This window comes from Balaenoptera musculus, chromosome 4 (assembly GCF_009873245.2).
Source record: "Balaenoptera musculus isolate JJ_BM4_2016_0621 chromosome 4, mBalMus1.pri.v3, whole genome shotgun sequence".
Lineage (NCBI taxonomy): Eukaryota > Metazoa > Chordata > Mammalia > Artiodactyla > Balaenopteridae > Balaenoptera > Balaenoptera musculus.
The window spans coordinates 6,645,345-6,669,893 of record NC_045788.1 but is presented as its reverse complement, the minus strand read 5'-3'; the positions used below and the strand labels follow the sequence as shown (position 1 = coordinate 6,669,893).

The 24,549-nt window shown below is 39.1% G+C and overlaps 1 protein-coding gene across 1 annotated transcript; it reads right to left on the bottom strand.

Annotated features, from left to right (window-relative positions):
• Positions 1 to 8,830: 8,830 nt before the first annotated feature.
• SGO1 (shugoshin 1) lies at positions 8,831 to 23,462 on the bottom strand. Its single transcript, XM_036850680.1, has 8 exons — positions 23,307 to 23,462; positions 19,912 to 20,065; positions 19,630 to 19,826; positions 15,966 to 16,042; positions 13,853 to 13,911; positions 12,528 to 13,343; positions 10,302 to 10,491; positions 8,831 to 10,095 (listed from the first exon to the last, which is right to left on the bottom strand). Exons 2-8 carry the CDS (start codon positions 20,051 to 20,053, stop codon positions 9,990 to 9,992), a joined length of 1,587 nt encoding a protein of 528 aa, XP_036706575.1. The 5' UTR covers positions 20,054 to 20,065; positions 23,307 to 23,462; the 3' UTR covers positions 8,831 to 9,989.
• Between the last annotated feature and the right edge of the window lie 1,087 nt (positions 23,463 to 24,549).

Here is a 24,549-nt window from a genome sequence, read left to right as displayed (position 1 = left end):
CTAATTTTATTGTTCAATAATACCAAGCGATCGTGCCTGGGGGAAACTGGAACTTATAAATTGCTATTAGGGACAGTGTCCAAGATGGTGGAGTAAAGACCCTGATCTCATCTCCTCTCACAAGCACGTCAAAATCACAAGTATCAGCAGAACAACCATCGATGAAAAAGACTGGAACCTACAAGAAAACATCTTCTACAGCTAAAGACATAAAGAAGGACCCACAACAAGACAGGTAGGAGGGGCACAGTCACGATACAATCAAATCCAATACCCCCTGGGTGGGTGACCCACAAACTAGAGAACAATTATATCACAAGTTTTCCCACAGGACTGAGAGTTCTGAGCCCCAGCCTCGGGGTCTGGCACCAGGAAGACAAGCCCCCAGAACATTTGGTTTTGAAGGTGAGCAGGATGTGATAGCAGGAACTCCAAAAGACTGGGAAAAACAGAGACTCCATTATTGGAGGGTGCACACAAGATCTCGTGCACACCAGGACTCAGGGCAAAAGCAGTGACTTAATAAGAGCCTGGGACAGATCTACCTGCTGGTCTTGGGAGAGTCTCCTGGCAAGGCAGGGGCTGCCACGACTCACCCTGGGGACAGAGACACTGGTGGCAGATACATTTAGGAACATTCAACCACATGAACTCTCCTGGTGGCTGACATCTTGGCTCATTGGCTTATGAGTGCCAAAGACCTGGCCCCACCCAAGAGCATGTAGGTGCCAGTGCTGGGATGCCTCAGGCCAAATTACTAACATAGACGCACCCATAAGCAGAAAGGCTGCATAAAGACTTCCTAAGCACACAGCCTCCTCTAGAAACATCCCTAGACATGGCCTGGCCCACCAGAGGGCCAGGACCCAGCTCCACCCACCAATGGGCAGGCACTGGCTCTTCCTGCCAGGAAGCCTACTCAAGGCTCTATTTCAGCCTCAACCGTGAGGGGGTAGAACCAGAAGAAAGAAAAGTATGATCCCGCAGCCTGTGCAACCAGTCTGCCAATTCAGGCCAGACCCTTCCCTGGGACGAGCTGGGCCATGGCTCTGCCCACTAGCAGACCAAAGCAACCTTCAGGATACCCCGGACTTCATATCCAAGTGTCAGGAACTGTTCCCTCCCCCAACGATCTGAAATGAGTTTTGGGACCCCAGGGCCCTGCAGCCAGACTCCAGGAACTAGCCTTGACTGCCAGTAGTTCGGCACTAGCCCCAGGGTCTGGCTTCAACTGCCAGTGTGTGGGCAAAAGTCCCAGTCTTTGGGACCCTAACTCTGCCCACCAGTGAACCAGTACTAGGCCTGGGGCGCCCTAGTGTTCCACAACCAGCCTCCCTGTAACCAGGCCCCTAAACAGCAGCCAGCAGCATCCTCACAAGGCAAGGCCTGGCAACCAGAGTGGGGGCCAACCAAGCCTACCAGACCACCCACATAGTCAGCCCGCCGCAACATAAGGACCCAGGCAGTCCTCTTAGAGGGACCCCTAGAGCTTACTGCTTGGGGGATGACAGGGGAGTGCCCTGCTGGGACGCATAGGATGCCTCCTATAGAGGGCCACTGCTCCAAGGTTGAGAACCATAATCAACCTACCGCATACATAAAAATAGAAATAGCAACTTAAACAAAATGAGGCGGGTGAGGAATATGTTCCGGACAAAGGAGCAAGATAAAACTCCAGAAGAACTAAGCAAGGTGGAGATAGGCAATTTACTGGAGAAAGAGTTCAGAGTAATGATCATAAAGATGATTAAAGAACTCAGGAGGAGGATGGATGCACAGAGTGAGAAGTTAGAAGTTTTTAACAAAGAGTTAGAAATCATAAAGAACAACCAGAGATGAAGAATAAAATCACTGCAATGAAACATACACTAGAAGGAATCAATAGTAGACTAAATGACACAGAAGAACAGATCAGTGAGTTGGAAGACAGAATAGTGGAATTCAATGCTGCTGTACATAAAAAAGAGAAAAGAATGAAAATAAATGAGGACAGTTTGAGAGACTCCTGGCACAACATCAAGCACACTAATATTCACATTATAGGGGTCCCAGAAAGAGAAGAGAGAAAGGGTTGAGAAGATATTTGAAGAGATAAAGCTGAAAACTTCCCTAACCAGGGAAAGGAAAGTCAGCCAAGTCCAGGAAGCACAGACAGTCCCACACTGGATTAACCCAAAGAGGAGCACACCAAGACAAATGGTAATCAAAATGACAAAAATTAAAGATAAAGGGAGAATAGTAAAAGCAACAAGGAAAAAGCAACAAATAACATACAAGGGAACCCTCATAAGGCTATCAGCTGATTTTTCAGCAGAAACTCTGCAGGCCAGAAGTGGATGGCATGATATATTTACAGTGATGAAGGAGAAAAACCTATAAACAAGAATACTCTACTCAGCAAGGCTCTCATTCAGATTTGATAGAGAAATCAAAAGCTTTACAGACAAGCAAAAGCTGAAAGAATTCGGTACCACCAAACCAGCTTTATAAAAATGTTAAAGGAACTTCTCTAGGAAAAAAGAAAAGGCCACAAATAGAAACAGGAAAATTACCCAACGAAAACGCTCATTGGTAAAGGCAAACATAAAGGTAGGAAATCATCCACAAAGAAAGCTAGTATGGAGGTTAAAAGACAAAAGCAGTAAAATCATCTGTATCCACAATAAGCAGTTAAGGGATACAGAAAACAATTAGATGTAAAATATGATATCAAAAACAGTAATCGTGAGGGGAGGTGAGTACAAATGCAGGACTTTAAAACGCATTTGAAATTAAGAGAACAGCAACTTAAAACAAAAACCTCACAGTACGGACAAAACATAAATCTATAATAGATATACACATAAAAACCGGAGAGGAATCCAAAGGTAAAGATAATCATCAAATCGCAAGAGAATAAAAGAAGAAAGGGCGAAAAAAAACCTACAAAAAGAAATCTAAAACAATTAAAAAAATGGCAATAAGAACATATATATCAATAATTACCTTAAATGTAAATGGACTAAATGTTCCAACCAAAAGACATAGACTACCAGAACGGATACAAAAATAAGACCCATATATATGCTGCTTACAAGAGACTCACTTCAGATCTAGAGACACATACAGACTGAAATTTCAGGGGATGGAAAAAGATATTAGATGCAAATGGAAATCAAAAGAAAGTATATAAAAATACTTATATCAGACAAAATAGACTTTAAAATAAAGACTGTTACAAGAGACAAAGAAGGACATTACATAATGACTAAGAGATCAATTCAAGAAGATATGATAACTGTAAATATATATGCACCCAACATAGGAGCACCTTAATATATAAGGCAGATATTAACGGACATAAAAGGAGAAATCAACAGTAACATAATAATAGTAGGGGACTTTAACACCCCACTTACATCAATGGACAGATCATCCAGACAGAACGTCAATAAGGAAACACAGGCCTTTACTGGCATGTTAGATCAAATGTATTTAATTGCTATTTATAGGGCACTCCACCTGAAAGCAGCAGAATATGCATTCTTTTCAAGTGCACATGGAACACTCTCCAGGACAGATCACAGGCTAGGCCACAAAACAGTCTTCGGTAAATTTAGGAAAATTTAAAGCATATCAAGCATCTTTTCTGACTGCAACACTAGGAGACTAGAAATCAACTACAAGAAAAAAAACTGCAGAAAACAGAAACACATATAGGCTAAACAATATGTTACTAAACAACCAATGTATCACTGAAGAAATTAAAAAGGAAATAAAAAATACCTAGAGACAAATGAAAATGAAAACACAACAATACAAAACCTATGGGATAGAGCAAAAGCAGTTCTAAGAGGGAAATTTATAGAGAAACAATCTCAAACAAACAACCTAACCTTACACCTAAAGCAACTACAGAAAGAACAAACAAAACCCAAAGTTAGTAGAAGGAAAGACATCACAAAGATATCAGAGCAGAAATAAACGAAATAGAGACTAAAAAAACAATTAAAAAAATCAATGAAACTAAAAGATGGTTCTTTGAAAAGATAAACAAAATTGATAAACCTTTAGCCAGAATCATCAAGAAAAAAAGGGAGAGGGCCCAAATCAATAAAATCATAAATGAAAACGTAGGAGTTACAACCAACACCAGAGAAATACAAAGGACCATGAGAGAGTACTACAAGTAACTATATGCCAATAAGATGGACAACCTAGAAAAAATGGACAAATTCTTAGAAAGGTACAATCTCCCAAGACTACACTGGGAAGAAATAAAAAATCTGAACAGACCATTTACCAGTACTGAAATTGAGTCAGTAATTTAAAAACTCCCAAGAAAGAAAAGTCCAGGACTAGACGGCTTCACAGGTGACTCCTACCAAACATTTAGAGTTAACGCCTATCCTTCTGAAACTATTCCAAAAAGTTGCAGAGGGAGGAACATTTCCAAACTCATTCTATGAGGCTACCAAAACCAGACAAAGATATCACAAGAAAAGAAAATTACAGGCCAATATCACTCATGAACACAGATGAAACAATCCTCAACAAAATACTAGCAAACTGAATCCAACAATACATTAAAAGAATCATACACCATGGTCAAGTGGGATTTATCCCAGGAATGCAAGGATTTTTCAATATCCGGAAATCAATCAATGCAATACACCACATTAAGAAAAGCCATACGATCATCTCAATAGATGCAGAAAGAGCTTTTGATAAAATTCAACATCCACTTATGATAAAAACTCTCCAGAAAGTGGACATAGAGGGAAACAACCTCAACATAACAAAGGCCAGATAAGACAAAGCCACACCTAACAACATACTCAAATGGTGAAGAGTTGAAAGCATTCCCTCTAAGATCAGAAACAAGACAAGGATGCCCACTCTCGCCACTTTTTGTTTTTTGGCTGCACCACGTGACATGCGAAACTTCCCTGACCAGGGATCGAACCCGTGCCCCCTACAGTGGAAGCATGGAGTCTTAACCACTGGACCACCACGGAAGTCCCTCTTGCCACTTTTATTCAACATAATTTTGGAAGCCCTAGCCACACCAATCAGATAAAAAAAGAAAAAGAATCCAACTGGGAAAGGAGGAGGTAAAATTGTCACTGTTTGCAGATGACATGACACTATACATAGAAAATCCTAACATGCCACCAGAATACTACTAGAGCTCATCAATGAACTTGGTAAAGTTGCAGGATACAAAAATTAATATACAGAAATCTGTTGCATTTCTATAAACTAAGAAGGAACTATCAGAAAGAGAAATTAAGGAAACAATCCCATTTAGAATTGCATCAAAAAGAATAAAGTACCTAGGAATAAACCTACTTAAGGAGGCAAAAGACCCACACTTTGAAAACTCTAAGACGCTGATGAAAGCAAGTGAAGATGACACAAACAGGTGGAATGATATACCATGTTCTTGGATTGGAAAAATCAATATTGTTAAAATGACATACTGCCTAAGGCAATATACAGATTCAATGCAATCTCTATCAAATTACCAATGGCATTTTTCACAGAACTAGAACAAAAAATTTGAAAGTTTTTGTGGAAACAAAAAAGACTCCAAATAGCCAAAACAATCTTGAGACAGAAAAATGAAGCTGGAGGAATCAGGCTCCCTATCTTCAGAGCAAACTACAATGCTACAGTAATCAAAACCATATGGTACTGGCACAGAAACATATACATAGATCAATGAAACAGGATAGAAAGCCCACATATAAACCCATGCACTTATGGTCAATTAATCTATGACAAAGGAAGCAATAATATACAATGGAGAAAAGACAGGCTCTTCAATAAGTGGTGCTGGGAAAACTGGACAGTTACATGTACAAGAATGAAATTAGAACATTCTCTAACACCATATACAAAAATAAACACAAAGTGGATTAAAGACCTAAATGTAAGACTGGAAACTATTAAACTCCTAGAGGAAAACATAGGCAGAACACTCTCTGATATAAACTGCAGCAATATTTTTTTGGATCAGTCTCCTAGAGCAGCGGTCCCCAACCTTTTTGGCACCAGGGACCAGTTTCATGGAAGACAGTTTTTCCACAGACTGGGGCAGGGTGCGTGGAGATAGTTCAGGTGGTAATGTGAGCAATGGGGAGTGGCAGATGAAGCTCTGCTCGCTCACCACTCACCTCCTGTTGTGCGGCCCGGGGGTTGGGGACCCCTGTCCTAGAGTAATGGAAACAAAAGCAAAAATAAACAAATGGGCCCTAATTAAACTTAAAAACCTTTTGTACAGCAAAGGAAACCATAAATAAAATGAAAAGACAACCTATGGAATGGGAGAAAATATTTGCAAAGGATGCCTCAGACAAGGTCTTAATTTCCAAAATATAGAAACAGCTCATGCAGCTAAATATCAAAAAGAACAAACAACCCAATAAAAAAATGGGAAGACGACCTAAATAGACATTTCTCCAAAGAAGACATACAGATGGCCAAAAGGCACATGAAAAGATGCTCAACATTGCTAAGTACAAGAGAAATGTAAATCAAAACTACAATGGGGTATCACCTCCCACCAGTCAGAATGGCCATCATCAAAAAGTCTACAAATAATAAATGCTGGGGAGGCTATGGAGAAAAAGGAACCCTCGTTCACTGTTGGTGGGAATGTAAATTGGTGCAGCCACTATAGAGAACAGTATGGAGATTCCTTAAAAAACTAAAAATAGAATTACCATATGATCTAGCAATTCCACTCTTGGGCATATACCCAGACAAAAGTCTAACTCAAAAAGACATGCACCCCAACGTTCATAGCAGCACTATTTTGTAACAGCCAAGACATGGAAGCAACGTAAATGTCCACTGACAGATGAATGGATAAAGAAGATGTGGTATATATACACAACGGAGTATTACTCAGCCATAAAAAAGAACGAAATAATGCCATTTGCAGCAACATGGATGGACCTAGAGATTATCATACTGAGTGAAGTCAGACAGAGAAACACAAATACCATATGATATCACTTACATGTGGAATCTAAAAAGTGATGCAAATGAACTTATTTACAAAATAGAAATAGACTCACAGTCAAAGAAAACAAACTTATGGTTACCAAAAGGGAAAGGTAGGGGAGGAAGGGTTAAATTAGGAGCTTGGGATTAACAGATACACACTATATATAAAACAAACAAGAAGGACCTACTGTATAGCACAGGGAACTATATTCAATATCTTGTAATAACCTATAAGCAGAATCTCCATTATAGGTTATATATATAACTGAATCACTTTGCTGTACACCTGAAACTAACACAACATTGTAAATCAAGTATACTGCAAAAAAAAAAGTAAATACATATTTAAATTAAAAAAATTTGCTGTTTGGAAAATGATATACTCCTTGTGTCTGGAGAATTGGTACAACCATTTAGAAAGCAACCTTACTTCTAGGTACTAACTCCACGGAAACTTATTTACACACATACAAGAATGTAGAATATTCAGTGCAGCACTAATTTATAATAATGAAAAAGTGGAAGCAAAATGTTTATCAAAACAAGAATAAGTCTGGTTTATTTATATAATAAAATTCTGTACACTGATGAAAATAATCTATATCTGCCAATGTGGACAAATCTAAAAACACAATGTTGAGCTAAAAGCAGTTGCAAAAAGATATATACCATATAACATTCATGTAAAATGTTAAAACACAAAACAATCTTAAGTCTATGGATAAACGCTACAATGAGAATAAAGAAATATTAAAATACGAAAACTCTAAAAGTATAAAACCACCAAATTTAGAAAAATAATTGATTTTGGAGATGAAGGGAAGGTGAGGATCAGATAGATGAAAAAACACCAGAAGAGAAAGATCTATAAAGTAATAGGAAAGGCAGTCAAAGGTGTAGAGCAGGAGTTGGCAAGCTTTTGGGGTAAAGGCCTCAAGAGTAAATATTTTAAGATTTTGCAAGCCTTTGCAAGAGGCAAAATGAAGGATATTATGTAAGTACTAATAGGGGTTCAAAGTTAGTGTTTTCTATCATCAGAATCGATAGCAAGTTTTTGATTTAAAGACATAAAAAACATTTTCAGACCATATGAAAGCAGGCAGAGGGCTGAATTCGGTCTGTAGTCTGCAGTTTGCACACTGCTGGCCTAGAGCAACATCATGCAACAGGACTTTCTGGGGTGACGGGAATGTGGTACATCTGCATTGTCCCCAGTATGGTAACCACTAGAGCCACATGTGACTACTGAGCACTTGAAATGCAGCAACTGTGACTGAGAAATTAAACTTTACATTGTATTCAATCTTAATTAAGAGAGCCATTCTAGAGTTCCTATGAATTCAAAGAACAGGTGTAAGGGCAGTGGCTGAACAAACAAACTAGAAAAATAAGAGACTGTGATGGGACAGTAGGGCATACGAACCAGTGATTCCTTCAGGGACAGGAGAACTTGGGCTGACGGAAAGGATTTTGGGTGTGACTGGCATGGAATGCAGGAAGATGTGGAGACGCAGTCAAGAAAACTTGAGCTCAGGGTTAGAAGAGTCACCCAGTAAAACAGAAATTGTTGATCATGGACAGGGCAGTTCCACAACGAGAAGCTGAAAGAGAAGTGACGTGTGAGGATGGGAGACCTATGGGGGCGAGGAAAACAGAGAAAACCAAGGTTTGGGAGAGAAATGTCCAACAAGGGCAAGAGTGGTGAAGGCTGGAGAGAAAGACGACCAGGGAGATATGCTACCTCTGATACTTAAAGAATGGAAGAAAAACACAAGCACTATCTTATACAAACTTTATTGCTCTTTAAAAATGAATAACTTTAAATTTTACAGAGGTATATACAAATGTAGGCTTCAAACTCTCAGAACTGAACTAATTCCCTCTCACTGAATTAATTTTTTTTTAAACTAGTTAAAATTTTACTCTTTAATTAGGAACCTTGGGGAAAAGAAGTCGCATCACGATTTAAAGGCAAAGGCAGAGACCCAAAACCAGCTGGCTTTTCCTTGTTAGGCTGGAGCAGAGTTTAAGCCAGCCTAGACCCACTCCAGCTCTGGCCCCAGTCTGCTCTCTACAGCCTGGTCCCAGGTTTGTTTGGTTGCAAACTGGCTTCACTTCGTCTGAAGACCTAGCTTGAGTGAATTCATGGCTTCCGCAAGTTCGAGCATCCCTCACTTCTGTCACTTGGCGGTGCCACCGGCCATGGCCTTAGGAACTGATCAAAAATACAAAAAAGCCCTTGGCATTCACACATTTAACATTTGGCATTTTTGACTGAACAAGTAACTATGCTGAAAGGCCATGACACAATAATTTGTGATTTTGCTGAGGTATCCCTTTGAACAATGTACACCTGGAGCTGGGGGTTCAGAGCTAGTCACTTATCTGGTCCCTGAGCCTAAGCAACCATCAATTCTCTAATCATGATCTAATACACATTTTACCTGAAAAACCAAATACAACAATAGTATAAGGGATCCACAAACAGCTTAGGGTACACCCTACTGTGAATGACAAGGATTTATTTTGTTCAAATATTGTACAAAGAGTTTCAAAAGATCCTCAGCCTGTCTTCAAAAATCATTCATTCAAAATCATTCATTCAATCATAGTATTACCTACATAAGGGAAAAATAAAGATGCCTTATAATTAAAACATCTTAATCTGAAGAAACATTAATTTCCAAATATTGGTATAAGATACATTTTGACTAAAATTAGGCAGTATAAAAAAATCTAAACTATTATAGTGCTTAAGTCCAATTATTTATACCTAAAAGAAAAAATAAACCAAATGTATCAAAGGTTTAAGAAAAATCATCACATTTGAAGCATAGTTTTGAAGAAATGTTCACGATCTAGAGTACTGTCAAGAGAATATTCTATGGCAGTAGTTCAACCCACTTGAACACTATCTTACAGATTCTCTCGGCACCACAGAAGAGGGTGTAGGATGAATTTAAACAACATCCAACAAACACTTCATTGTACTTGCTTCATGCTTTTTTTTTTTTAGAACTGCGTCTGGAATCCTTTTTCTGCTTAAAAATAGGCGAATTCAAGAAACACAAATCTGTAAAAGGGTCCCCTCTTCTCAGTTTCCTGTAAGAGTAAAGAGAACTCGTAGGCATAATTATAAGCATCCCAATACTAACTTACTCTTCAGTATAAATTTACTGTAGAGTATGCCATTGTTAATATTCCTGGTTCAGATTTTCATCAAAATGGTGTATTTCAAATAAGGCTCCATAACCCTAATCCCCCCATGTGTATCATTAAAAGTTAGTTCCCACAAGCCAAATACTTACGAAGCGAGCGTGGGTTCCTTATAGTTCACACTGGCTGTGCACCTACGTTTACGCAGAGACACTGGTGGGCTTTCTACATTCTTTTTTGGAGAAAGAGAAAGTTTTCTGGTTTTCACTACAGGATACAAGGGGACATTTGTGATATCCTTCAGGCGAAAATGAGGTGACTGGTGAGTTTCAGGTAGTGCACCTAAAGAAAACAAGTTTTATTGAATATGGTTCCAAAAAACAAACAAGCAAACACAGGAACTAAAACTGTATGCAATTACACATCTTAAAAGTATACAAAATCCAGCATTTTATAACACAGATTTTTAAAAACTTGTTCACCAATTTTTCCTCCCAGATAACACTGAAATATTAATTATTGTAGCCGTGAAGAACTGACTAAAACAATAGTATACTAAAACTTAAAATTCTTAAAAATTAAAGAAAAAATTAAAATTCTTCTAGGATAGCTTGGGCACAATGAATTAGTTTAAACTATGCAATTTCATTTAGTCACACCTTGCTCTTCAGAATCATCCAGGCCTCAATCTCTTTCAATTCCTAAGTTTATCATCAAGTGACTGCTTATTGTCTTATAAAGCCACTCAAACTCATTCTATTAAATAAGTGAGAATTCTAAATCGTACTCTCTGGGTAAACCAGAAGAAAAGGTGTTCCCTCTAGTAAAGTTAGTCAGTTAAAAAGTTACCCAATGTTTTTCCTGTCATAAACATCCAAGTTATTCTACCTGGAGCTACATCTATATTGGGAGACAGCTACCCAGCACACAGGTTAAGAACACTATAAGACAAACAAGCTCTTAAAATAGTTTTAAAAAGCAAATCATTTCCCAAGAAAAACTAAATTGTAACTGTAAAGCGACGTTATGCTTATTAACCATTGTCCAGGGTTCCTTGGGATTCAAATATTCTGTCTTTCTTGTCCCTACATAAGCATCTTGTACTATACTAATTATTCCAACTTTTGGTTTGGAAAATATGGTTAAACAACAACATCAGATCAGTTGCTATATTCCGGAATAAAGCTTCTAAAACTTCAAAGCATATACAGATCTTCTGGGGATTTTGTTAGAGAGATACAGATTCTGATTCAAGGATGTGGGGTATGGCCTGAGATTCTGCTTTTCTAAGAAGTTTCCAGGTAATGCTGATAGTGATGGCCTGGGGACCAAATTCTGAGTAACAGTATTTTAGAGTGTATTTTTTTTTTCTTTTAAAAACTTATTATGAAATATTTCAAGTATACACAAAGACGGGGACAACAGTATAATAAGCCCCCAGTTACCCAGCTTCAATAATTATCAACATTTTGCCAATCTTGTTTGATTTACTCTAAGATCATTACAGCATATTTTTTTTAAAAAGATGTTTGCATGCTACCACCACCTAACTGGTTGACCTTGGAAAGTCATTTGGCTTTTTTAGGCTTTAGTTTCCTTATAAACAAAACAAGCATGATCACACCTACATGTCAGAGTTGTTCTGAGGATCGAATGAACTAGCAATGAAAATATTTTGAGAATAAAACTTGCCTGTTTATGTTAGTTTCCCCAGACTAAAATTCCCAGATGAGAATCTCTGTGGGCAGGTGCAGGCTGTATCATGAACATTTGAACCATGCCTACTTTTTGATCTAACCAATAAGAGCAAGATTTTTCTAAGCCACAGTTTTTAGAGGTTTTACAAATGTCTTACAAAAGAATACTAAGCCCATCAATTGAGGAAAAGGTTTTCTTGGTCTAATTAGGCCACCTTCACTAAATAGAAAATTATTTTAAATTGTGGTTCCTGTCAAGTTGACTATATAAAGCAAAGCCATTAAAATTACAGGTCACTGGATTCAAGTTTGATTTCATTTTCAACGGGATGTTTCAGGGGAGTATGTAATAGGCATTTTAATTCAACTTAACTCCACAAAAGTTTTTTCCTCGCCTTGGAAGGTTTCATTTACTGGAAGTAAAATTGCTTTCTCCATAACAAGTAGTATTTGTTCTTAAAGAGGATTTAAATTAGCTTAAAGCACGTGGAAGCAACACCACTGTGATTTCCACCCCACAGCCCCCCAACTATTTAATCTGACTGTAACTTTCCCCAAAGAGACAGATGGTAAGTCTGTAACCTCCTCCAGAGAAACAGATGGTAAGTATAGTATATAAGCACCAGGAGTGATCATTTAACATAAACATTAAAAATGCAGGCAAACAAGTAAATCACTTACTAGGAGGAGTTTTTGCTGGCTCAGAACCCTCTGTCTCCTTTTCACCCCTATGTTTCAGTGCTCTTTTAGATCGAGGCCTGGTGACTGCACTGCTATCTGATTCACTGGTGAGATCTTGACTGTACTTGTACGTGGGCAGATAGAGGTCATCAGAATCATCTCCTGAACCACTTGATTCACAGATGCTCACTTCAGATTCATTGTTGTTTTCTTCTCTTTTAGGATCATTGCTCACTTTTTGTCGGAAAGGAGTGAGATGAACACCCTCTTCCAAATTAAAATTGTAAGCATCACTGGAGGTGACAGATTTATCCAACTTTTTTTGGGAAACAGTTTTTTTATATTCACTTTTGCCCCCTTTATACTTTGAGATAGATTTTGATTTTTTCCTTTTGTTAGCTTTTCTTTTCTCTTCTCTTTTTCTTCCTTGGGCAGCTCTGTGCTTACTTTTAGTTTGGTCTAATTTATACTCTAAAATGTCTTCTTTTGTTTTAGTAGATTGTCCTGGGTGAATTAGCCTTGTTGATAAGTAAATTTGATCCTTGTTCCACTGATAAAAATTTTGTTCTACATTTTCAGGTATGTGCGTGTTTACTGGTGAGTCTACAAATCTAATTCTTTCCAATTCCAAAGACTGCTCTGACAAATGACTGATTCCAAAATCATCCAAGGCATTGAACTGACATGGATTGTTGACATGTTTCTTTAAACTGCGACGGAGAGATACAGTTCTAGGTAAGACATTATCAGTTGACTTATCTTCACCTGAATCCAAATCGAATCCCAGTCTGTCTTGAGAAATAGTAGGTGCTGGCTCTGAGAATTTAAAAAAATAAATGAGAAAGATAGTTTTACTTTATGGAAATTTAAATTTCAAGAATCTTAGAATTCAAAGTTAAAAATGGAACTAATGAAAATTCATCCTGTAGTTTCCCCACATTTACTATAAATAAATAAAAATCTGGGGAGCATAATATTTACTTCCTTCTGACTGTCTATACCTATATATTCCAAGGTTGTTATGAGGGTTAACTACGGTAACATACGTTAAATGCCTAACACAGAGCGTAACACATAGTAGGCTCAGTAAACTGCAGCCAGTTATAGCCAAGGTTTCTGACTACAGATTTGGAAAAATAAATGGATGTATTTTAAAACTCTTGTTATTCTGTGTAAAATAAACAGATATTTGCTTTCAGCCGAGTACCAGACGAGAAGATTTAAAAAGGTAAACAAATAAAAATTAGAGAAATTTAATTATGTTACTTGTTCCCAAAGATCTCCTCTTGCCTTTAGAAGTATTTTTATATTTTCATTTGTATTACCTTCTATTTGGAACAATTCTTCTTGTCCTGGAAAGTCAGCGTCCTGAAGAGGAACTTGCCTTAGAAAGTACCAATAAAAAACAAAAATTTATTTAACAATTATGTAATAAGAACAAATTTTAAGATTTTCTACAACGTAAGTTTTTTTCTTTAGTATCATTTCATAATTCCACTCTAAATCAGTACATCTGTTCTATATCAAAGGAAACCAAAAAACACTTATGCTGATTACGTGGAGGCTGATTTGTTACGACTGGCATTCAACTGCCACTGGAGGAACTAACATATCAAATTGGACAGTTCCTCCTGAAAACATTCCATAACTCACCATTTCATTTAACTGGAGAAACAGCCAATCAGATCGACTTATAAAATACATTAAAGAAACTCAGTTAGATCCTTCTTTAGGAGACTGCGTTATCACTAGCCGAGCTGTGATTTGTGGACAGTGCACACTTCTACGGTGCTTACCTACTGACTCCTCTGAAGTTAATACTGTTCATTTTCTTTAAAAATTTTGTCCCCCTTTGGTTCATGGAACAAGAAATTTCCATTCTTGGGGCTTCCCTGGTGGCGCAGTGGTTGAGAATCTGCCTGCCAATGCAGGGGACACGGGTTCGAGCCCTGGTTTGGGAAGATCCCACATGCCACGGAGCAACTAGGCCCGTGAGCCACAACTACTGAGCCTGCGCGTCTGGAGCCTGTGCTCTGCAACAAGAGAGGCCGCGACAGTGAGAGGCCTGTGCACGGGCGATGAAGAGTGGCCCCTGCTCGCCACAACTAGAGAAAGCCCTCGCACAGAAACGAAGACCCAACACAGCCAGCAATCAATCAATCAATCAACCAATCAATACAAAAAAAAAAAGAAAAAAAAAAGAACGCGTGCTTGAGCTACGAACCGACCTAGTCACAAAAAAAAAAAAAGAAAGAAATTTCCATTCTTTATGCTTTAATATGGCCGTTTCATTCTAATTATAATTTTATTCTCTATTTTCTGTAGAGAATTTCCCCCTCTGGACATCAAAACTTAAGTACAAGTTTAGGTAACAGAGTTATGGCAACCAACTAATAACAATTTTAGAAACCTTATAAAAACTCAATTACCTCATCTTGCTTTTTGATCATCACATAAATATTTCGTCACATCTTAACATTCAACAGTTTAAAAACTATTCATGATTAAAATTAATATGGGGATAGGAATCATATTAGTGATTACTTCTGCAAGGAGGGGGCACAGACTCGAAAGGGACATGAGGGAATGGCTTATGGCAGTAGCTCTCACCTGGGGACAGTTAACCTCCCCCTCCCCCCAACGCCCCCGGGATATCTGGCAATGTTGAGAGACATTTTGGTTCTTATAACTGTTCGAGGGGGGCTGCTATTGGCCTCTATGGGTGGAGGTCAGAGATGCTGCTAAACATCCCACCATGTTTGGGGCAGCCCCACAAGCAAGGATGATGTAGCCCAAAATGTCAGAGGCGCTTAGACTGAGAAACCCGGGGCCAGAGTGACAGCAACGCTCTGCATCTTAACTCAGGTTTTGGTTCACGGGGGTATACATTAGTCCAATTCACTGAACTGTGTAATTAAGATCTGTGCATTTTACTGTATCTAATTATAGCTCAGTAATTCATAAGCAAACAAATAAAGTACCCTTAATCCAAGAGAAGAAGAAGGTATATGAGGTCTGATGGTATTTAAGAATGAATTGGATTAGCAAGACAGTGTGAAAGCTGTGTTAAATATGATATTTTATTAGATTTCTTTTCTAAGCCAGACTATTTGTAGTACTGGCAAAATACCATCATTTGAATAACCAATCCTTAGAATAAAAACACGATACAAGAAAAATATAACTGAAGGGAATAGTTTAAAAATTCAGGAGAAGCTTTTTATTCCTAGACATCAAAAAAGTAACTAAATAGAAGAAAGCTTTGGCTTGGCTATATAGCACAGAATTTCAACATATAAAATTTCTTAAATACATTCTTAGAGAGAACATCAGACCCAAATACAAGAGTCAATATAATGTTAATTTCCTTTCATAAATGGATCACAGAATTAAATACTTCTTGGCATTAATAATCATAATAATGAATTTGATACTAACGGTAAATCCTCCACGAGTAAATTCCTGGAGTTGCTGTCGCTACTGGAGTCCATTCCAGGGGGACATACTTCCCGGTCCTGTCAATGTATTAAAACAAAGAAAACACTGGTACAATGGAAATATTCATAACAAAGCATTCATTTATTCAACAGTACTTATTGACAGTCTGCTATGGTGCCAGGGACTGTTCTAGGAACTGAATCTATAGCTACAAAATAGATTAAGTACTACTCTCTTAAAGCTTACATGCTGGTGTAGGGAGATGAAGTGTAAAAAAGCTGACGGTGATAAATGCAACTCAGGTTGAAATGACAGAGAGTAACTGATGTTGGAGGTCTCCTTTAGATGGGATGACTTTCATCTGAAACCTGAAGAACGCAAAGAGCCAGCCATTGAAGGAGGAAGAAGTGGAAACAGCAGATACAAAAGTCATGATGTAGGAAAACCTTGCTGTGCTCAGAAAAGAAAGGCCACTGGGGCTGGAACATAGTCACTGAGAAGACCAGTGAGAGGTGGGCACACAGAGGCCAGATAAGGTAGGGCCTTGAGAACCATGAGTTTGGATTTTAGTCTAAGTGTGATGGGAAGTCATTTGAATATTAAGCAGGGAAGTAAAATGATCTGAGTTTTAAAGAGATCAGTCTGGCCACTGTGTGAAACATGGATTGAAAAGGGCCAAGGGCACAGGCTGTAAGGAAGTCATCGTAGTAAATCAAGCAAGACATATCAGCTTGGACAGGAATCCTGTGGCTGTGGAGGTGAAGCCCAGGGGAAGGCTTTGCGATAACAGTGCACTCACATTGAATAGGGGTGGAGGTAGGGACACAGAGTGAGAAGGAAGCTTCTTATGCTTCTGACTTGAGCAAACGGGTGGGTTGCCTTACTGAGCTGAGTAAGACTTACAGAGGGAGGCAGAAGTCCAATGTCTTGGGAGGGGGGAAATAAAGAGTTGTGCTTTGTACAAATATATTTGAGATCCTTTATAAATATTTAAGTGAATATATCAAGCAGTAACTGTGTGTGTGTTTGTGTAGGTCTTGAGCTACACATTTGGAAGCCACCAGCACGCAGACAATATTTAAAGCTATAGGAGCGGATGAGATGGGCCTAGGACAACTGATGCTTAAAAGTAAAGAAGCCAGCAGAAGAGATGGACAAAGAACAGTCAGAAAGATAAACAAGGAGAGTATGATGGTAAGAAAGCTAAGAGATCAAAGTGTTTCCAGCAAAGAGTCATCCCTGTACTATGTATTACTTCAAGGCCAACAAAAAAGAGAGGTGACCCCTGAATTTGGTAACACGGAGGTTTTGGTAACCTTGACACACAGTGACAACAAAACGGTGGGGATGAAAGCCTGATAAGAGTGAGTTCGAATGTGAGGGGACGCTGAGCAAGGGAAGACAGTAAGTGCTGTTCTCTCTGGAAAAGTTCTGCTGTGAATGGAAGCAGAGAGATGAGGAGATGGAGGAATGAGATCAGGAGAGGTTCCATTTATTTTCTTTTCCTCTTAAGATGAGAGATACTGAAGCACATTTGTATGTAGCTAGAACGATTCAGTAGAGGGAGATAAATGTTGGAGGAGGGTGCAAACTTTCAGGAGCAAAGTCCTAGAGGAGATGAAAAGAAGGGAATCTGATGCACAAGGGGAGGGACTGGCCTTGGATAGGAGCAGAGACACTTCTGCCAGTGGCACAGGAAGGAAGAAGGAGAACACAGTGTAGATACAGGAAGGTGTGTAGATCTCTGTTAGGAAGACGAGTGGCCCAGTCTGATTCCTTAAAAGTCACTCCAGTTGAGTGCAGTTGTTTTATGAAATTTGATGTACATATAACATGAAGACATTATAATGAACAGGTTAAAACTGTTCATCAGAAACAACTAGAAATTTAATCCTGTTAAAAGTTTTAAATTTATTATCAATTTAGCTAATGTTCTAAAGCTAGTATTATTACTGAAGATAAGTAAAGGAGGATATTTAACTGCAGAGTGATATAAAAATTATTTAAAAGATCCATGATAAAACTTAGGGAACAAAATGCTATTAGAAATTACTTTCTGATTAATACTTACAAGGTAAGTTAATTATTGGTAGGCAAGAAAAACATTCTTATTAAAGCATTTTAAGTTCTCCAGCACTGCAAAATTGACTTGATAAACAAGGATGCACACGTATACAACGATGGTTGAGAATGAGTGATACCTACAGCGAGTACGTGGCAGAAAACAAACTCTGATGTTTTAAATGCTAGGAATACTTTCACCCAGCAACTAACAATATCTTTTAATAAATATTCAAAAATCACTGATAAATGTCAAAAGGCCTACAATAACAGAATTTTTTCACCACTGTTTTTGTGATTATCTCATTGAGTACTCACTTGACACTAATCTGTGTGATTTCAGCAAAAATCTGGAAAGGGAAAAGGAAGATTCAAATGTCTTTAGAGAAATTTTTTTCCTCACTAGTTGACCAAAAAAGGAAAAGAAAAAAATTAGGAAAGAGTACATTCTGAAGGAAAAATATTTTAAATAACCCTCACAGGAAGGTAAAAAAAAAAAAATTGTATCTAATCTTTATAGACAATTTTCTACTACATTATGTATGTATATGTTGCTATATGTGTACATATGTATGTGTATACACACACAGGTTCTATATATATCATACACAGAAAAAATATGGAATCACCTTAGCTGCAGGGAAGCAAGAACTCTTTCACTGACTCTTCCTCTCAACGGAGAGGTGACAATTCCTTTCTCGAGTCCAGACCCCTACCCTAGTCACTAGGCTCTGGCTTCTTCTCCTGCCCTAGGTGCCAACACAACTGTCTTCACTGGTGCGGCAAACAGATGGACACCCAAGTGTTAACACCTGACACTCACCACTGCTCTTTTCTTTCTCTGCCCCATGCAGTTTCCCTGGCAGTGGCCTCTGGGAAAAGGAGAGGTGAAACTGGCTCGTCCTCTCTCTTCTAGGGATTAATGTGTGACGAGACCCAGATAAGATCCTAAATCAAAATTTCTCCACATCTGTTAAGTTTCGGCTGGCCTTTCTATACATTCCTGGACACAAACAGAATCAGACTGAAAAGCAGACAGCAAAATGTTCATGATATTTCTTGTTTGGGAGTTAATATATAGTTGTCCTTATTTAGCCAACTAGTAGGTAAAAATGATTCTCCATAAAGCACTTAAATACTTCCATCTCCCCAGTCAAGGTAGTCCTTTCAAAACCCCACTGGTGTAGCAAAACTACATAGAAAAGCTAAGATTAATAGCACTGATTAAAACTTTTGGACTAGTCTGCTTCCACAACCACTTTTAGACCTTTGGCTTGGTTGCCCGTACCTTTGACTCACATCGCTGCCATTCAAAGGGTCTGGCCGTGCAAGAGGCTAAACTATTTCTTTTATACGTTGTCTTGCTACCTGCTTTCAGAAGCAAGTTATATGAGTATAAGCCTCAATCAGCTACAGGTATATGCTTGAAGCTTTCTCAACTGGCCCACACACAACTGGGCTGCAGCACTGAAGAAAGATGTTCTCATCACTTCACTAATAACAGAGCTATCAGTAATTAATTTAAAAAACATAACTGATCTAAACTACTAATTCATGGTTTTAACATTTTTCCCAAGAAATCGAGCCTTTGTGATCAAAATACCTGAGCAGGTTCTTCTGTCTGTTGTGAAGTAAGTTTTTCTTTCAGTGTGTACAGCTGACACATGAGGTAGTAACATTCTTTCCTCAGCTGTAAGATGATATCCTGGGCTTCTCTCACTTTGGACTTTTCATTTTCCAAAGCTAAGACTAACATTCTGTTGTTGTCTTGGTAGTTTTTTAGCAGTGTAGAAGTGTTGGCTAAAAGAGAATAAAAAGGTTTTTTTATCAGTTATTAAATCTAATCTTAAACAGTGATGTAAAGGACAACATGAAAATCTCTTACTGATTATTTGGCATGGAGCAGCTATCAAAGACTTTCGTTTGCCAATCTCTGCCAAGTTTTTACTCCTTTTCTCTTTCATTCGTTTCTTTATGTCTTCAAGACTATCTTGAAAGGACTTTTTGAGGCATCGTTCCTTGGCCATCTTCTGCTAGGACTTTAAAACAATAGAAAATATTTAATTTTTCAAGGGGTGATATCAAATATAAAACAAAACTGAAAACACAGGCTATTCATAAAAAACGGATTAAATAGAGACTTTGTAACTGTAGAATTAGCCCAAAGTAGATAGCCAATCTGGTAATAACCTACATTTGCAGCTTTTAAATTACATTAATATTTGTGGCATAATTTTATCCTCCTCGGGTACTTTATAGGGAAGGCTTAATAAATATGGATTTCCAACACAAAGGTCTATAATATGCCACTTATTTATTCTTTAACAAATACTCATTGGGGGCTTACTATACATTGGGTTGGCCAAAAGGTTCATTCACTTTTTCCATAAGATGGCTCTAGTAGCACTTAGTTGTCTTTAACTTCATTGGAAACAATTTTGTCAGATCGTATGTGACAACTGTCATATCAGCATGCATTTAAAAAAATACATCAAAATTGGTGAATTTTTATGTAGCTATCTTAATACTGAAGATGGAAGAAAAAAAGCAACATTTTCGGCATATTATGCTTTATTATTTCAAGAAAGGTAAAAATGCAACCAAAACTCAAAGAAAGATTTGTGCAGTGTATTGAGAAGGTGCTGTGACTGATCGAACGTGTCAAAAGTGGTTTGCGAAGTTTCCTGCTGGAGATTTCTCTCTGGACGATGCTTCACGGTCGGTAGACCAGTTGAAGTTGATAACGATTAAATCGAAACAATAGTTGAGAACAATCAACGTTATACCACACAGGAGATAGCCTACATACTCAAAATATCCAAAACAAACGTTGAATATCATTTGCACCGGCCTGGTTATGTGAATCACTTTGATTTTTGGGTTCCACATAAGTTAAGTGAAAAAAACCTTCTTGACCGTATTTCCACATGTGATTCTCTACTTAAACGACATGAAAACGTTCCATTTTTAAAACAAGTTGTGACGGGCGATGAAAACTGGATACTGTACAATAATGTGGAAAGGAAGGGATCATGGGGCAAGTGAAATGAACCACCACCAACCACACCAAAAGGCCAGTCTTCATCCAAAGAAGGTGATGTTGTGTATGTGGTGGGATTGGAAGGGAGTCCTCTATTATGAGCTCCTTCCGGAAAACCATGACTAATTCCAACAAGTACTGCTCCCAATTAGACCAACTGAAAGCAGCACTCGACGAAAAGTGTCCAGAATTAGTGAACAGAAAATGCATAATCTTCCATCAGAATAACGTAAGATCTCATATTTCTTTGATGACCAGGCAAAAACTGTTACAGCTTGGCTGGGAAGTTCTGATTCATCCGCTAAATTCATCGGACATTGCACCTTTGGATTTCCATTTATTTCAGTCTTTACAAAATTCTCTTAATGGAAAAAATTTCAATTCCCTGGAAGACTGTAAAAGGCACTTGGAACAGTTTTTTGCTCAAAAAGATAAAAAGTTTTGGGAAGATGGAATTATGAAGTTGCCTGAAAAATGGCAGAAGGTAGTGGAACAAAAGGGTGAATACCTTGTTCAATAAAGTTCTTGGTGAAAATGAAAAACGTGTCTTTTATTTTTACTTAAAAAATCTAAGGCACTTTTTGGCCAACCCAATACGAGGCATTAAGGGAAATGCTTAATATATTTTGATGTTATGATTATTTATGTTTCCTATGACAATATTTATGACCAACTTTTAATGTTTATTAGGCTTACAGCATTAGTTCAGAGGCAAACATGTATCTGGGCTTTGCTTTCCAGTTACTTAAGATACGCACACATGCTCAAGAAAGTCAGGCGATCTTGAGAGGTTTAGTCATACTATGTAACACTATATACAATTTCACTAGGCTGTTATAACAATCACAGAGCTAGAAAAAGCAGGAACTGGGGTGGAGGAACATGCCAATTTTCTCATAGTTATTTTTAAAACTCAGATCATGCATACAGCAGACATTATATAATTATTGTTCTATATACAGTTGAAAGTAGCAAAACATGTACTGCCAGGAGACCATGCCATTGAGTGTATTAGTACATAAGTATATGTAAATCTTTCAATGCTGCAAATCAGATGGCTTTAGTATTTTGCTACTAAGCATGTCAAACTACTTTTCATGAACCTCTTTTGCCCTAGACTGTATTTTGCAGCTCTTAAAATTGCAAAAAATAATTCCTGTTTCCTACCACAATCTACGTATACAATTTTCACTACAAAAGGACACCTTCATCTCCTCTTAGTCAAATATTTTCCTGAATCTTACATTTTCTTGAACGTTTTCTCCAGGCCTTCCTTATTTTCCTCTGGGGTCTTAAATATAGATATTGTAGATTTCATTAAATATTTTCTTTCTGCCAATACAGATACGATATATACTGTGATGTTTCCAGTAGAGCAAGCACAACTATTATTTTTAAACACTAACGTTAAGTGGGTTGTATAAAATACCCTACCACAATGGAGTTTTTGGAGTTCAAACCTGGAGATGTTTGAGAGCCAGGCAGATTAGGTAACTGGCCAAGTTGGTTTGGTTACTTGAAAAGCAGAGTTTATGTAAAAAACTTTCGTTCTTACATTTAATCAACTTAAAATTACAAAAGAAATATGCCCTATCAGGAGTTTCATTCCCGTCTAGGCTGATGGTCTTAAAAGGGGGTGTGGTGGAGAGAAGGAATGAAAACAGTCACAGCGCGGACGGCAGTCTCAATCTGTACAGTACTCGGGTAAGGGGCCTGGGTTCAAAAGAACCTAGAATATTTGATCTCCATCATAATTCTTTCATCACTCTTGCTGTAGGACACTGGCCAATGCCGGCTTTTCCAGGGTAAGAGAAGCAGCAAAAGAAAAGGACGTCAAAGGCATCGCGCCACACAAAAAATATCTGCCAGTTTGTGTGCCCTCACGTTGAGCCTCGCTTTAAACTACTGTAAACGCTTTCCTTTCACATCACTTAAGTCACACAGTTCCGCGAGGCGCGAGGTTACGGGCCCACTGAACAGAAGAGGAAATAAGAGCATCGCAAAGCGCAGGTCGGGGGACTGAGCAGAGAGAGGCACCCGGTCAGGCAGACGCCACAGCCTGAGCTTTTGGCCACCGAACTCAGAACAGAGAGACCCAGAGAGAAGGGGGACAGGGGTCAAGATGCCCCTGTGTCACACCCGAAAAACCTGCAGCCTCCTCTTGAGAAAGCGGGAAGGGGGTGGGGGCTCCCGGAAGAGGCCCGGAGACCCGCCTCCCGCAGGGACGTCCACCACGGTACCTTGGCAACGGCTTCTGCCACAGCTGTCGCCCTCCTCCTCACATTCCAAGGCTCCGCGAGGTTGTCCGGCCGTGCGCGTCCCGAGCTCCGAGACCCCTTAGTCTCAGGGACCCTCTCTCAACGCCGCTGACCGCTTCAACCACATTCGAAATTCTCCGCCGCGCTCACCCATTGGCTGGCTGGACGCGGTCACGTGATGCTGCGCCGCAGCCCACGGCGCAGGCAGAGCCCCGCCCCGCCGGGCGGCCTCCTGTGACGCAATCCCGCCGAGAATCCGCATCCGGGCATCCGTCGCCCCCTCCCGCGGGGGTGGAGCCAGTTGCCCGGCGCTTTTCGGCTTGGAGTTGTTGGTTTTTAGGGATGGAACCTCTCCGACACCTTTCAGGGCGGGTATTTTAGGGAGTTCAGAAGCTTCCTGTTTGTCTAGTCTTACAGCTGCTCGTCTTCGAGGTTATGTGCAAGGGCTCCCTCTTGTGAGACGAATCTTCTCGGTTGTTTGCCCGCCCAAGCAGTCAACCTGCCGCACGGAGGCGGTTAAAGGGATATTCAAACCAAAATAGGGAGCAGCTTTTGGATTAACGGGATTTTGTTAGGGAGGTTGCACATATCTGAAATATTCAGATCCAGGTTCTTTCTTTTTGCCCGACTACCTCTGGCTCTTTTCCTCTCAGGCAGTGACACCAGCATCCATGCAGTTACCTGCCCAGAAGACTGGGGAATCTTCCTGATTTTTTATTCTCCCATAGCTTCTCCACGTCCATTCAGTTACCCAGTCCGGTCACTTCTACTTTCTAAGTATTATTCAGGTCCAGACTCCACTAATTTCCATCTTCTAATCCAGGCACCTACCTAATCCCTTTCTACGAAGTGCGTTAGTACCTGCTCTGACTGCAGAGTCCATCCCGTTATGTTGTCAGAGTGATTTCCCCAAAATGCTGGCTCTGACCTTAAAGAAAATTTAAGCTTTCTTCATGTTAGTGTGACCTTACCACTAACATGCTAATGTTAGTGACTGGTTTGTAGCCCATCAGCTACAAACTAGTAAGTTTAATAATTCTACTACTCTAAAAAATGGAAGTTTTTAGTAACTAATCACATTTGAAAAAGTTAAATCCTTGGGACTTCCCTGGTGGCGCAGTGGTTAAGAATCCGCCTGCCAATGCAGGGGATATGGGTTCAAGCCCTGCTCTGGGAAGATCCCACATGCCACGGAGCAGCTAAGCCTGTGCGCCACAACAACTGA

Bases quoted from the DNA above. Each gene is read 5' to 3' on its own strand.
- SGO1 (XM_036850680.1), bottom strand. From the start codon at position 20,053: ATGGCCAAGGAACGATGCCTCAAAAAGTCCTTTCAAGATAGTCTTGAA. The intron at 16,043-19,629 runs GTATTTTGATCA...ATACATTGACAG, and splicing joins AGACAGAAGAACCTGCTCAG to GACCGGGAAGTATGTCCCCC. The intron at 13,912-15,965 runs GTTAGTATCAAA...GTACTTTCTAAG, and splicing joins TTACTCGTGGAGGATTTACC to GCAAGTTCCTCTTCAGGACG.